At 45.4% G+C, this 16,503-nt stretch overlaps 1 protein-coding gene across 2 annotated transcripts in view; it reads right to left on the minus strand.

Annotated features, from left to right (window-relative positions):
- Positions 1 to 16,503, minus strand: part of FAS4 (RNA helicase family protein) — a 61,509-nt gene that overhangs the window by 18,052 nt on the left and 26,954 nt on the right. For both annotated transcript variants that reach the window (XM_087384744.1, XM_087384743.1), the window contains one exon: positions 6,672 to 6,785. In XM_087384744.1, the coding sequence (XP_087240870.1) occupies positions 6,672 to 6,785 (114 nt within the window). The remainder of the gene's footprint in view (positions 1 to 6,671; positions 6,786 to 16,503) is intronic.

Here is a 16,503-nt window from a genome sequence, read left to right on the forward strand (position 1 = left end):
TCTTGTTGTGTCCACCAGAATATCGGGCATCCTCACGCTTTAGACTCACATTCTGAGAAAAAGGAATCTCATCACGCACATCCTCAGGCAAAGCCCGATAAGAGCTTAAGGCATCTGAAAGCATCTCACTTTGCTGCCCATTTCCAGCATTCTGCTGCACAGGAACACCACCCACTTGATGCACGGGCTGTGTTTGGCTAAAAGTGTTCACTATCACAGCCATAGAAGCATGCACCCCTTGCTTAGTCTGCCTCCCAAAGGCATCCCTCAAAAAATATGGCATCATAAAAGCTTGAGAAGAGAACTAACCTCGCTCCCAGCTGCACTGCAACCCAAAACCAAGTCCAAGCATACTCATTGGTGCAGTACTGAACGGATGCATACCCGTAGGTCGGCCCAGTACAAACGGATCAGCCTTCATAGATGTGAGCCGAAAGGTGACCTGGCATCTTTCAAGAAAGTGCTCTGCGGCACCAAAAAGGCATCACCCCGATCAGTATAATCCCCATGTTGGGGTACATGCAAAGGTCCAGAAAATAGGTGCTCATAGGCACGGCATGCATCAGCCATAAACTCAGAAAACAAGTGCCCATAGCACAATGTGCATCAACCATAAACCCTCTGCGTGGGCCCGAAAACTCATCATGGTTATCTGACTAATCCCCACGCGGGGGTGCAGGCTGCTTACCCTTATCCTCCATAGCAATGGCAAATGTGATTTGCTGACCAATCCGTTGTCCCATCTGGGCAAGAGCGGTATCCATGGCCGTGGTAAGCTCCTAGCTGAACTGCTGTCCAATATGGAAGAAAGCACCCTGCAGCATAGAGGCAAGGGCATCCAAAAATTGTGCATGCGCTTCTCGAGATGCAGGAGAGAGAGGCTAAGTAGTAGGGATCTCTGTGTCACCAGCAGGTGCACCCACTGTGGAAGGCAATTGTTCATGCTGAGTAGCCTCATCACAATCTCACGAGCAGCACGCTTGGGTGCCATTGTTGAAAAAGAGGGAGCTCGAATGTATGGCTTTCACTGCAAAGAATTTCCCAATCTGACAGACACGGCTGCCCCGACAAGCGGTACAAATGTAGGCAAAGAAATGAAGCTGACTCAAAGAAATAGACAGCAAAAACCTGCTGTAATGAGCACTCAAGAACCACTAAAAATGCCGATGGAGAAGCCTAGAAGGAAGGTCGTCAAAGAGGCTTTGAAACGGAGCCCGAATGAGCCCAAATCGGGCTGTGGAAGGCCTTCAAAAGAGGCTATGAAAAGGCCCTCTTTTTTAAGGGAAGGGTTCCTAAGTCACCTAGGACTCCTAAGGCAGTTAGGACTGTGTAGGCAGCACGTAGGAGGAAGGAGGGAATAGATAAGATTAGATGTCACATCAAAAGTGTACAATGAGTGGTGAATGGAGATTTATATAGTCCCTCCACATTTCCCACCTGAAAGGCCTCTAAAGGGTCTCTAAAATAGCCTTTTCCCCCCTTCATTACATTGAGATAGGATCTCACCTCTCCTGAGGGAGGCTTGACATACTTTGGAAGAGCTAGGCACAACATCAGGCTCTGTTCCATGAGCTGGACTATGTTTTGAACCACCGGAATGAGTTGTGTTCCATGAAGGTATCAGCCATGAGCTCCCCCCTGCTTGGTTTCATTGCAGTCTTACCTAAATCCATAGGCCTCTTGGGTTGTCCTTTCCTGGCAATCTCCTTACCTTTTGGCTCAACCCTACTCCTTACCAAGTTCACATCACTCCTAATAGTTCTTCGCTGAGTAAAGGCATTACCAAGCTTAGTCTTGTAGTCTCTTTCCACACCTTCAACCCCTCTACTTCAGCACTGAATTGAGTTTCCCAACTTGGCCAAATAGCTTCTGCTATTGTTGCTGCATCAATTCACTGTGTTTCTAAAACATTTGTTCTTGTTGTTCCAACATAATTACCATGAAACCCTCAAAATCAAGCTTCGTCCTGGGGTGAGGGGACTTAGAAGGTGATTGGTTTTGAGATCTTGAAGAAAGAGTTGTCTCCTTATACTCATGATCACTATGTTAGAAATTGAAACCTCACCAGAGGGTATCCCGCAAAAGCGGAAGACTGATAGATGAGCCCAGGAATTACACATGGAAGTGTTTCACTATGGAATCAAACTTCTTAACTTGTGTGTACTTCACAACCATAGATGTGTGTTCAAGCCAATAAATAGATAGTGCATCCAAGATAAATATGGAAGGAACGATGATATATTTTCATCCATCCAAAACCAGACATAATACAAAAGAGATGCCGAGTCCCACCAAATCATGGTCCTCCGTTCTTACCAAAAGCCCTCCTACTATCTGCCTGGCACCTCTACATCTCTGAGCCCACGTGCTCCTCTGAGCTTCCGTAGACTCTCTGTCCAATGATCCCTTCCACCTTGCTGCCTAGGTAGTCAGCCTAGATGGGCAGCACGTCAAGCTTAGTCTGCAGCACCTTTGTCCCTCCACCTCATGAATGTAGGCCCAAGTGAGGGTCTCCTGCTGCTCCTATATACTCTCTGAGGGATGCTCCAAGTGATACCTTGTGGAGCCCAAATGCCCCCTTTTATAGGGCTGAGCCCCCTTGAACAAAACCGACCAGCCAGCCCCTTAGGGCCGACTGGAGGGGAATGTCTATAAATGCTTGCTGGGCTCCCCTTTTGGAGGTTCTTGCTGGCCCACCTAACCACAAGGCAACCAGAAAGTGGCCCAGGCTGATCCAGCCCATATCTCTGCCCCAAACTGGGCCCTTATGGACACAAAATATCCACGAACTGCTGCGCCTGCCTTCATCCATCATTCCACACCCTGGCCAGCCTTCCTTTAGGCCCTGGATCCCCTGTCGATGCATCCATACAGCCCTCCATTCTTGCTGACGTCAGTGCTGAGTCATCCGCCTCCTCATTGCCTCTTTCCATTGCTGGAAACCCTGCACAAACAGCCCCCTTCCATCTGCAGACAACCTTGTGGCACTGCCATGCCTTTGCAGTCCTCCATGGTGGCTTTCCTCTGCCGGGTACTTCCACTCTTTCTCTCCTGCCACAGCCCATGTGGAAGCCCCATGTCCCCATGTCTCATTCTATTGTCCTATGGTCCACCCCCCCAATGCACTCCTCATTTGGGGGCTCACAGGTGGGGAGCTAACCAGCCCTAATCCAACACACTGGCCTAATTATCATCTATAGCTACCAAAGCCTCTGTCTAACCCATTAGTTGAGCTTCCTCATACTCCATTTCAGGTCTGATATCCCTTGGAACTAGTGTCAGATTTCCTTGTAGGCATCAGAATTAGTAGCAAATTTTCTCAATTTCCGGGCCCCCTTGAAGGTACCTTAATCCAAATCAGTTGGAAATGAACACTATTTGAACTGTGAATTCACCACTGTTTAGAGAAGAAACACTGGTTGAATCTCTGTTTGGAAGACAATATCTGAGCAAAATATGCCAACTACCAGGACAGCAGATTCACTGTCCACGTGGCAGATGCACAGTGTACAGTTTGCTCTAATTCTGATTTTCGAGGGCTCAATCACCATCAATTGCTTCGATTTAGGTATGAACAGAATAGAATAGAGCAGAGTGGCAAATAGAACTGAAAAGCCACAATTTCCTTGCTCTGGAGGTAGAGAATCCCTAATTTGCGCCATCTAGAAATAGATTTTATGAGCTCTGATCAGTCACAAACCTGGTACAAGTGGTCCAGAATCTGAGGCAACTCCCTGGAAACTATCAAAACGAAATTTGGAGCTGTGGATGTCTAGATCGCACCAAATTAAGAAAACTGGCAGCGCTACTGTTTCATGAGCAATTCTCACTCGAATCACGGAATTCCACTAAATTTGTTGAGGGATTATGATCGGGAGATCAGCCTGAACACAATGATGTAAGAATCATTCACATCGGAGCAGTTCGGAAAATTGGCTATCTCAGCGGTTGACACATGTCAATCTAGATATAGGGACATCTCTCTGCGATAGGTTTTTTCAGAGAAAAATGATAAAGATTTGACCACAGGACCTCATGAAAAGAGCTTTGAAAACCAACTGAAACATAGGTTCTACTAGCAACTACTAATAGTGACTAGTTTAGGGGTAACTAAGGTACTATTTGGCAGAAAATAGCAGAAAAGGTAGTAGAGGGAAAAGATTAGGTCTCTCTTACATGAAAAGGGCATGAGATTTAGCAGCTCCCATGTGGTTGGCAAGCTAGAAGCTTGGTGCTGCATGTGCAGCCTATGGGATGATGCCTAGAAACTACCAACAATCAAAGAGTGAAATGTCATTGCATTAATGTTGAATGAATGTGTAGTACAGCTGAAGCCCCTTTATGGGATATTACAATATTACAATAGGGTTGCCACGTGGCAAGCCCATAATCAATTCAGAAAACACCACTAAATGTATAAGAACAGTACTAAAGTAACTACCATTAGTAGGACTCTTTATTGGCTAACAAAGCCTATTATCTAGCTGTCTGCTAGTCTAGTAAACTCTACTGTTACACTACACCCACATGTAGGGAAGTTTATAGTACACTCAATAACGAAATCTATTTTGCTAAACATAGGTAACACTTAAGAAAAGTGTTTAGCACTTTAAGACAACCTAGTTTCTTTGTAAATAAAAGAAGACTGTACTGTAAATGCTCAAGTTAGAAAATCTAGGGTTCATTATAACTCCTGATGATGCAGGTTGAAATGTGTTTGAAGAACGTGGCTGTCATCTTAGTATGGCCAGTGTCATGTGCATGGTGTACCTAGGATTGGATAGCAGCTGAACGTGGGTTAATTGGCTCTGTAAATAGTAGTAATCTTAGCAAGATGGTCTGTTGCTGCCATGTGGCATCTTAGGACATCCATCTGATAAACAAAGTGGTAATTGTTGTATGCAGGCCTGCTTCTGCTGTACCTTGTACTCATAATTTTATCAACAGCCACTGCAGCTGAGCCCAACTTGCTCTATGCTGAACTAGGAATCTTCCTCCTAGACTGCTGCTTGTGAAGCCCATCACAAGTCTAAGGACGCCTTCATGGATTCCATGTTGTGACCTTGGATTCTCGTGATTCTTGCTGCTCTGTCCATTACTTCCTATGCTATCTCTTATGCTAGCCTACTTAATGAATTAGGGTTAAATTAGCAGGCCTATTAGCGGGCCTTGCTATAGGTCTTTAAAGAGTCCCATGCTTGCTTGATGTTTTAGCTGACCGGACATGAGGAATAATAAACCTCCTCACCAACATAGCAATCATAGACATAACTTGAGCATCTCTAGCATCCCATATCTGCTGGGTGGGTATAACTACTACTGGTTGTTGTGCCTAGACAATCTGGGCTTGCTGCCCACCACCTCGTCCAGCACCTCATTAAAGTGGATTTTGAACTCGATCAATTGGAACTCCATAATCTTTTTGCCACAAGTACATTCTTGACTAAAAAGCTCCACAAAGAGTAGTTGGTAACTTAACTCTCGAGTCAAAATCCCAAAAGCATCTCCTCCTTGCTGAACCTTTGTTCTACAAACAAAAAGTGTACAGGGGATTCATACAACGATGCATGTAGGTCATATAGCCATACGAATAAGCTACACACTAGATGTACGGAAGTGTGGCGTTGAAGCAGGTCACACAATACTAAGGTGGTGGCAAGTCGTGAGGATGAACGGAGCAACAGAAAGCAGGCCACGCAAAGTACTGAGGTAGCACTTGCACAGAGAAGGCGGCATGCGGATCGTGAGGACAAACAAAGCAACGTAGAGTGACTCTCGGGCGACCAACAAAAAGCAGGTCATGCACAATACTAAGGCAACAATTGTACGGAGCAAGTAGTGCACAAGTTGCAAGGATGGACGAAGTGATGTAGAGCGACTTTGAGGAGATGAATAGAGCTCCTCACTTATGTAATTTTCTCTCGAACCTGAACGGCTGGTTGCATCACAACCAAAATCCACTCCCACCCTTACTTCTTTGCACATCAGACCATCTTCACTTGTCCAGGGTTTTTTCTTGAAAGAAGGATGCTTTGCTAGAGAACCTTCTTTTGAGGCAAAACTAACTTGATCTAATAGAGGAGTAGGGCTATGATATCAAATGTCGGGAATGATAAGAGAATACCAAAACGTGGAGATGTATTGACAATGCAAGAGTTATGTTTAAAAGGATGATCACGATGAGGAATCGTTATAAAGGAAACCCTAGGGAAAAAAAACCTTCTAACTACAGGGAAAATGCCCAAGTGTGTGTTTACCACCCTCTCAAATGGAACAGGAAAGCGAGAAGTCCTTACCTTTATACCTCCTAATTAGTAGCCAAGTGCTCAGATGCCCCAAGTTCACCATGCTAAAAAACCAACTCTACTCATAGCGCCCTCCAAGAATGCCAATCTACTCAGTTGTACACCTTCTCAAAACCCAAGAGAAGAACCACAAGAGACTGCAAGAGCTATCATGCCTAATTGACAAGCACTCCACAATTGGTAGAACAATCTTTTTAAATTTACACATATAGTAATAAGAAGCACTTGAGAGTCATTAAGCGCATCATGCTGCCATGAACGAGAGAGTATTTACGTAATTATGTAAACATGGAATGATATCCTTACCATTAAATATAACCATAACATTTAACACAATTGGTTACCTATGGACTCAATAATACGTACCTGGCGGAGTGGCAAAATTCGGGACAACATCCCAATCAAAATGTCTGTATTGAGACTTCTCTCGTGTGCTTCGTCCAGTACAATCACTGAGTATTTCCTTAACAAGAAATCTGACTGAAAAAACAAGAAAAACACTGCAGAATCAAGTACGCATACAAGCACAGCTCCTAGATCAAATCAGATAAAAGCTTTGAAGTCAAATAATCAACAAAAGAAATAAAACCAATCCGACATCTATGTGTGCTGCTATTGGCATGCAACCGTGTATGTGATTGTTTACTATGTGCACGACCATATTGCATGGGTAAACATGTACTTCCATGTGTCCATATAAAAGTGTCATCCAGGAAATCTACACCTCTTTCGTAAACGACCTTATGATAAAAATGAATCCAATCAAAGCACTTAGCATAGTTCAGAGAGAAAGGCAATGATCTGCCCTCAATGGAAGGAACAATGGCTTATTAAATTGTCTGCATTATGCAGGGCTTTGCAGCTACTTTGGAAAGGGTGTGACGCCTGCTAGAGATTTACTGCTTGGCTTCAGGGGCCAAAATCAATTAGAACAAAGTAGTTGGCTTCCTCACAATGTTAGAGGAAGTATATGAGGGAAGTTCTTGGCTCAAATGGATATCTAGAGGTCAAACGGTGAGATATCTAGCCTGCCAAGTGAGACTGCATATATTTAAACCGAGCAATAGATTGCCCGGTACTATAGAGTGTGCACTGAAAGCTCCTTTACTGAAGCTGAGCCAAGCAGTCCCTCATAGACACATCTTTAGTGCTGAAGTAGTTCTCGATTGGTTCGATCCTTTGGTTCGTCCGAGTTGCCTCCTTAGTATTTCGTTGCATCAAACATTTTAGCTGCAACTAAATACATTACAGCAACCAATTCGTTGAAGCTATCAGTTTGTGTGTGCTCTCTCCATCCTGCGTCTAACAGCTACTAGAGGTGGTTTTTTTATCTACCAGTGGAACGCTTCTCTAGATTGGCGAAATTGGAAAGCAACCGGAAGCTTGGGGCTGGTTGTCAGCGTCAACTTGTGCGTTGCCCTCATTGCAGTTGAGTCGGAGCAAGGAAATGTGAGGAAGACACACGTGCCAAGGTCGGAGCTCTGATACCAATGTGGAAAAGGGATAGGCACAGATTTGCAGAAAGGGGATAGAGGAGCAGAAGGGAGAGAGAGAGATAGGGGAAAAGGGGGAAGAGGAGGGGCAGGAGTGAGAGAATGAGGTAGGAGAGAGAGAGAGAGAGAAGAAGAAGAAGAAGATGAATATATATTATCGTCCTCTAAAGACCAAAAATCGGCCTATGGGACCTGAAACAATACAAAAACTTACATACATAAAGAGTCCTCCCTCAAAGGGGAGGGCAATAAGAGAAACTACCTTTATGTCTAGGTGAATTTCTGTGCTTGAAAAGCTTAGATACAAATGTTCCTAAAGCTGAGGGTGACGCCTTATGTAGCAAATCAGCCAGTTTGTTATGTCCCTCAAGAAGAGAGCTGAACTTTTTCCTAATGTGTGCATAGTAAGGGCATATCATTACCATGTGTTCTTCTGTTTCTGGCATACCCTGGTCACATAATTGGCATATTCTGCTCTCTCTTGGCATGTCTTTCCATCCTCCTATTTCAATTTGCAGCTGGTGTGATCGGGTGCGAAGTGAAGCCAAAGCCCTCCGCTTATGCATTGCCATAGGTGTGCAAATGTACTTCTGCGTGGCTGACTCCTCTGCTGCATAAGTGGGCTAATATTGGGGGTTGATAAATGTGCAGTAGTACTCGAACTTATCTCTATTTTTAGCTATTTGCCATTTCCTGTGTAGTGCATTCAGCAGGTCACGATGAAAAGCATCTTCATCTACCTCCTCTGGTGAGTAGTTCAAGTACTCCTCTACCTCCCACTTCCTGAACCAATTTCTCAGATCTAGTGCCCATCCAGATGCCAAAATCTTGCTCTTGTTTGTCTTTTGGGGCTTTTGACTTTCTCCCATGCCCTCTTTGGCAGCCTTTCAACATCCATGCCTTTGACCTTTGTAATGCATCTGAGTACCTTCTTTAAAGCATGTAACTCTATGGGTAAGCATCCTGTCTCTAGAAGTAGCAGAGAGTAGAGTGTAGTAGCCTTGATGCCAAGGTGTCTCCTTATAAAAAATTTCTGCATTTTTTCCAAATCATTCCATTTCGAGGATGATATACTCCCACCCCACACCTCTACTCCATAGAGCACTGTCTGTATCACATATGCCCCAAAAATCATGTTTCGTACATGCCATCTTCTTGTATTCCTATTACTGCAGTCATTTTCAAATTGGTAATACTTTCCCCATCCTGCATCAAGTCTCCGTTGCACACAGCTGCTCCATTTATTATTGGCTGGAATTTCAATGCCTAGGTATTTGAATGAGTGCACTGTATTAACTGGTTGACCCATGTATGAGATTGAGGGGGGGTTGCTTGGCTGTATAGTTTTGACTGTCATGAGTTTAGTTTTGTGACATTAACAGGCAGCCCACTTTCCGAACAGAATATGCCGAGTATATCCATCATTTGTTGCATCTTGCTCTCATTATCAATGAAAACAACCACATCATCTGCATAAAGAAGCAACCAAATCCCAAAACCTCCTAGGTTAAGACTAGACAATCCTCTTTTACATGCTTCTTTGTGCACCAATTCCTCAAGTCTATCAATGCACAAACCAAACAAGGTGGGTGAGAGCGGGCATCCTTGTTTGACCCCCATATTACTGTAGAATTCTTGTGACGTCCCATCCTTACATTTCAGCTGGCATTTTACTTTCTCATAAAGTCTAAAGACAGCAAACCTTATCTCCTCGGGCACTTCTACGCATTGCATTCTCTCCCATAGCACGTCTCTGGGCACTGTATCAAATGCCTTTTTAAAGTCAATAAAACAACAAAAGAGTGGCTTCCCCTTGAGGCGGCTTTCCTTCATCAAAACTCGGAGGGTGACTAGGTGATCCACCGTAGAGTGTTTGGGCCTGAAACCCGCTTGTCCCACTGCCCTCTTCTTTTCCTTTTCTGCCCAAATACTCAACTTTGCCTCTACTATTGTACTATATAGCTTGGCTAGAGTGGAACATACCATAATGGTTCTATAGTTTGATAACTGATCGCGGTCACCCCCCTTGTAAATTGGTTTGATCCAGTTCTCTTGCCATTCTATCGGGAAGCCATATACCAATGCTTGGTTTAATGCCATTAGTATGTGCCTTTGCGTGTGCTTGTTGGTCCACTTAATAAGTTTTGCCGTGAGATGTAGAGTGTCTGCCGCCTTCCCATTTGCCATTTTCTTTAGGCCATCTTGTACATCCTCCAATGAGAAAAAGCCTTGAGTGTTGCCAAAGAGAGACATGCTCACCATGGGCCGAGCCTTAGGATGGGTGTAGAGCTGTTGAGCATACTCAAACATCTCTTTTTCTGTAAAATCTCCCATGATGTCATTTGGCTTTTGTTTAACTCCTCTCCATGCTCTTCTAGGTTGCTTGACAAAGTCAATTGCATCTATCCATTCCTTTTTCTCAATATACAAACGCCTCTTTTTGCGTATGAGAGCATGTAACTGTTTCTCAGCTGCTCTTCTCTCATCTCCCATTGGAATCCCCTTCAGTGCATTCCTAGCTGCCTTGCACTCAGCATCAAACCAGTCATTACAGGGTAGCCCTTTCTTACGCTCTTTACTGTTCTTTTTGTACCCCAAAACTGACTTGGCTGTGGTGAGGATAGCATTCTTCAGTTCTGCCCACCCAAAATTCTGTTTCCCCAGCAGGCATGCCTCTAAACTTTCAGCATACTCCATCTTTTTCGCCTCATTTATTCTATATCCACACTCAGCCGCTGTATGCTGCTCAAAAATTGCTGTGGCCAACAATATATTAAGCTCTACATAGAGTGGTTTGTGATCTGAGTCAGGAGACTTCGGGCCAAGTGAGAAATTGTGGACAAGATTACAAGCTTCCACATGAATCAATGCATAGTCAATTACACTAGCCCCCCGGCTGGCAGGGAAACAAGTAGGGGAATTGGATTTTGGGAAAAGGGCTGTCCCATTTACCACCAACATGTGCATCCCATTCATCAAGTGCTCCAATGCTGTGCCATGAGCGTTCACCACTTTATCCTCCGAGCATCTACACCAACCGGGGTCAATGTCTATCTCCTGGTCCTTTATATATTCTTGCTGTGTGGGATATTGAAATTGTGAGTCTCCTATGCGTGCATATAAGCATAACATTTCCTTGTTTGCTGAACATGGCAATATCTAAGCATAGGTCTCCAAATGGTTGGGATGGATCAACCTCATGTCTCTGGTAGAAGGGGGATTCTCTATGAGGGATGTAGCATCCTGCAATATACAATGGCGGATGGCTTGCTTTTACCATGATCCATGTGAAGCGTTTGTGGATGTCATCTTTGACTATGGAGATCCTATCATGTAAATGGTCTTTGTATATGCATGCTACCCCTCCTTGCCCTCGTATACCTACTTGCTTTTGCCAGATGGAGAGAGAAAGTTTATTAAAGTCTTCGGAAGACAGATGGGTCTATGAGACTGTGAAAATCGTGGTATAAACGAGTTGTGGTAAATGAGCATCCACACCAATGCAAAATACAGAAAATACAGAATGGTAGTACTAAGTACTAAGTATAACATAGTCATGTCGGTGGTCGACTATATATCAATCTCATCATCATCATCATCATAGGACATCAGGGTGGGGTGGATGAGGCAATGGAGGCATGAAATCTGCGATAGAGTGCTGTCGGCCACTCACGGGTGCGGCCCTAGCACGTCTCCTGGTCATAGCTCTGTGCCTAACAAGGGCTACAGTAACCCCTGCCAGTCGGCTCCAACTCTAAACAGGGAGGGGATAAACGAGCTGTGGTATAAACGAGCTGTGGTAAACGAGCATCCACACCAATGCAAAATACAGAAAATACAGAATGGTAGTACTAAGTACTAAGTATAGTACTAAGTATAACATAGCCATGTCGGAGGTCGACTACATATCAATCTCATCATCATCATCATCATAGGACATCAGGGTGGGGTGGATGAGGCAATGGAGGCATGAAATCTGCGATAGAGTGCTGTCGGCCACTCACGGGTGCAGCCCTAGCACGTCTCCTGGTCATAGCTCTGTGCCTAACAAGGGCTACAGTAACCCCTGCCAGTCGGCTCCAACTCTAAACAAGGGCTACAGTAACCCCTGCAGTCTGCGTGTTAACCCTCTGTCTGAGCTGTCGGGTCACTGGCTCTGGGTCTCAGTCATGTCGAGGCCTCATCTCGTGGGGGTCCATGTGATCTGGCTGAAAAAACTCCATGATAGAGCTCTGATAGGGATCAACCAAGGAAGAAGTATGCTCCTGCTTCCGTGCTCGAAGTATCCTCTCGCGGTGTCTAAGTACCTCATGAATGAAGCTTGCCAAACACCTCTGGTCTAGGCAGCAGAGGAATCGGGCCAAAACCCCATAGCTATCTCTAAAGAGGCAGTAAAATGCCCTCGGGTCTCATAGTAAACAGGACACATGAAAATGAAGTGCTCCTCTGTCTCAACCTCCTACATGCCACATAATGTGCATATGCGCCTCTCCCTGGATAGGCGCTTTGCTCTATTGGTCTCAATACGAAATCTATGAGAAGAGACCTGGAACTGCCAGACAGAGATCCTCAATGAGTGGGGTAAGTAGATTTGTGTGTATCCTGGTGGGTCAACAAAACCCTCCTCTGTGATATGTAAGCAGTGATCTCTTTCGAAGCTAAGCTTCACTGGGGGGTTCACTTGGTCTCAATTAGGTCCGGAATGTGTGTAGTTGTAAGAGATCCTCACGGATAACTTGGTTGACCTCGTGTGATAGGAGGGGAGAAAATGGAGCGTCCATGCTATACTGGAAGGGAGGGAGTCTATCCATGTGGAGCCCCAATCACTCAAACCATCTCCCTGTGCGTGCATACCAGCATCTCTGGTCCCCTCTTGCTTAAAGAGCCATAGAAGAGGACAGTGCTAGAGGGTGTAGGGAAGAGGGAGAGGAAGAGAGAGATTGAGAGAGAAGGGAGAAGGAAAGAGGGAGAGATAGAGAGAGACTAGGAGAGAGAGTGTAGGTAGCACGTAGGAGGGAGGAGCTAGGAATTAGAAGTCACATAAAAAAGTACATAGTAGGGGGTGGATGGGAACTTATATAGTCCCTCCACATTTTCCACCTAAAGGACCTCTAACTTGGCCCTTTTTCCCCTTCATTACACATCTAATCCTATCTACTCCCACCTCTTTCCTCCTACGTGCTGCCTACACTCTCTTTCCCTATCTCTCTTCCCCTCACTCTTTCTTTCTCTCTTCCTCTCCCCTCTCCTCTTTCCCCTTTCCTGCCATCTCTGGCGCTTCACCAATTCAGCCCCAGCCTCCTTCATTGCATTGGTATCAGAGCATTGCTCTTGGCACCTGCTTCTCTTCCCTTGCAACAAGCAAGTAGTACACCGATCCCGAATCTCGGCTAGAGGTGAATCTCTATCGTTGGCGTAGCTTCACCGAACTGACACCGACGCTCACAAGCAAAGAGCTGTCCACCCATAAGACAAACGCCTATAAGATTGGCGCTTCCACAACCACGTTGTTGGGAAGAAGACGGTTGCTACTAGTCAGCATCAGCTCCACCTGAATCAAGCTTCACCAAATCAGCGTCAGGTCCTGGTCATGAATCTCTGAACCCCAAATCTCTGTTTGGTCATGACGTTGACGCCCATCTCTACCCACGCCAACAACCGCATGCTCTACATAGGGGTAGCTTGACGCCCATTTCTGCACCACGCCATCAGTTGTACGCTTTGCATAGGGGTATCCTTTGCCCACTACACGGATAAGTCAGGTCCTAATGTGCGCATGATTTTATCGTTCTCTACTAGATCGTCCATGTTCGTCGAAGAGAGGAGCGCCAGATCTAGCTCTTCGAAGAGAGGAGCATTGTTTTGTACATTTATCCCTGCTGCATGATCACCAACCTCGTCTGCTGCGTGATCACCCCGCCACGCCTACATCTGCCATGCCTCCATCTCCTGTCAATGCCACGCTATTGCCACAATCCGCCGACTCAGTCGTTCACAGGACACCCATACCAATCCGTCGCCTATCACCGTTAAGCCGCCCTACCAGTCCATCGTCATCGCCTGCCACGCCCACGCCGCCGTCAAGTCCGTCACGCCATCACGTTCCGTCGCAGCCTAGGTCTTAGGTTAGACCATACCAGGGTTAAGTCAATTAGTTGGTCGAGTTAGTTACTTGGGTTAGGTTAGTTAGGTCTGATTTGTTAGGTTTGGTTAGTTGGTCAATTAGGTTAACCTAACTAGGGTTTAGTTAGTAGGTTAGGTTGGGTTAGACTAAGTCAGTGTACTAACTGTCATAGAGGTATTAGGTTAGTGCTATCCTAACAGACCTAGGTGACATAGGGAACCCCACCCCCCTCCCAAAAAAAAAAGAAGGGCAAGAAAGTCAGTTTTGGTTAAGTCGGTTAGTTGGTCGGGTGAGTTACTTGGGTTAGGTTAGTTGGGTCTCATTAGCTAGGTTTGGTTAGTTGGTCAGTTAGGTTAACCTAACTAGGATTCGGTTAGTAAGTTAGATTGGGTTAGACTAAGTTAGTGTACTAACTAGGGTTAAGTCGGTTAGTTGGTCGAGTTAGTTACTTGGGTTAGGTTAGTTAGGTATGGTTAGCTAGGTTTGGTTAGTTGGTTAATTAGGTTAACCTAACTAGGGTTCAATTAGTAGGTTAGGTTGGGTTAAGTCAATGTACTAACTGTCATAGAGGTATTAGGTTAGTGCTGTCCTAACAGTCCTAGGTGACATAGGGAATCCACAACCCATTCAGGCTCCATTTTGAAGCCTCTTCATCAATTACTTTCTCGAGCCTTCTCCATGGACATTCCAGCGTGTTTTGCCACTTTCTTCCTAGCCTCTCCATTTCATTTTGAGCTTTGAGACAGGCAGAAAGTGAGCACATGTGCATGTATTTGGCACAGTGGCTGTAGAGCCATGGATGATGCCTTCGGATGCAGGACAAAACTATGGTCGTTGTCAAGTGACTGCAGCTGCAAATACTAAAGGATGTTGTGGGGACAATTGTTCTGATGAAAATAGCAGCTTAAATGGCTATGAACAGCAAGAATCAAAAGCTGTCATTTTGGGAGCACCCAAGGGTATACCCTCCTAGCTTTGCAATGCACACACTTGATGGCACAAGGGCTAACTTCATGGATGCTTCATCGGTGATGCTTCAGAGCACAGCAGAGGGCCGACAAATCGGCGAGCAAATTTGTGAGGAGGTCGGAGAGGTTGTACACATTGCAATGCAATCGATGGGAAAGCAGCCCACGCTTCCTTCTATGCACCAAAACGATGGGGATGGTAAGGATATCAATCCACCCAAAGAGTCTCCTGGAGCTATGATGCCTAGAGGAGCTATGCAGCCTATGCACTTACACTCAATCCTTCTAGGCATGCAAACTTTGAAGACAAAGTTTTTGAGGAGGTGAGTATCCAGGATTGTATGGTCTCCATTAAGGATGAAAATATAGAAGACCACACAGATGATAGCAAGGGATGCCAAAGTAAACTTACCCACAGTAACAAGGAGCAGCTTGTGCAGCATGAAACAGATATGCAAGACAGTTTTAGTCCTGAAGCTGTGTCACAACACATTCAGAAGCACGACAGTGGGGAATATGGCCACAACTTCAACATGTACAACCACATGGGATAATTGGTGCCATCAAGCTTGTCATCAGCCCCAAGCATACCAAAAAGATCATCCTTGTGGCTAGCCATTGATGCAAACGGAGAGCAAACACCACAACTGACAAAGGGAATACAAGTGACTGCACAAGCCTTAAGAATTTCAACTGTAAATGTATAGCAATCCCAAAGGCTGAAAATGAAGGCATGCTTCACGAGGCAAACTGTTCAGCAGTGTACGGCTGTCCGTACTGCAACAGCAGAATAATAAATGAGCAAAAAATTATCAAAAAACTGTCCGTACAGCTGGCACGAGCCCCGAGGTGAACTGAAACTGCTCAAAAACTCTGCTGCAGATTTCATATAGGTCTATACAGGGTGTACGGACCACAGACCTGAAGCTGGGTGTAGTAAATGCAATCTGTACAGCTCTGACAGCTATGTACAGATGCAGGACTGCAATTAATGTAGCAGTAAATGCACTGACAGTCTGTACGACAGCCGTACCTGCAATGAAAGACCCTGACACAGTTCCTACAGACTGCAAATACCTCCGTACAGCTTCGTACAGTCAATAAACACCCCGTACAGTAGTTAGTACCGTGTACGGACCTGCACGTGCAAATTTAGCTGCAGTAAATGACCCGTACAGTGCCGTACAATCAATAAATGAGGCCACTTGCAGTCCGTACAGGCCATACAGACTACACAGATTCCGTACACTCCCTCGTGTGAGGCGGCTACAGCAAAAACTGGTCGAGAACGGCTGTAGGAGGTGGAAAATGCAGCGAAAGATCCAGCAGATGCTCCAAAACACAAGCTTCCCGCGACCAAACTGCTTGGAGAAGCCTCGAATGTGCACACGTGTGGAAATGCACAGAGAAATGGGCCAACAGTAGGCTGCCAAACAGCTCCAAATGCGAGGACTAGTGCTCGGGGAGGTTGCCAATGGCTGGAGGGTGGAACCCTAACCTGCTCTGATACCATTGTTGGGTGTAGGAAGCGATGGAGGCTCAGAAATGAGTGCAAGAAGCCAAAAAACGAGCTGTTGTAAAGAAAATGCTGCAAGTACAAGTGCGGAGGCTCC

Source organism: Dipteris shenzhenensis, chromosome 14, assembly GCF_047967505.1.
Source record: "Dipteris shenzhenensis isolate YYH24624 ecotype China chromosome 14, Dip_SZ_1.0, whole genome shotgun sequence".
In the NCBI taxonomy this organism is placed as follows: domain Eukaryota; kingdom Viridiplantae; phylum Streptophyta; class Polypodiopsida; order Gleicheniales; family Dipteridaceae; genus Dipteris; species Dipteris shenzhenensis.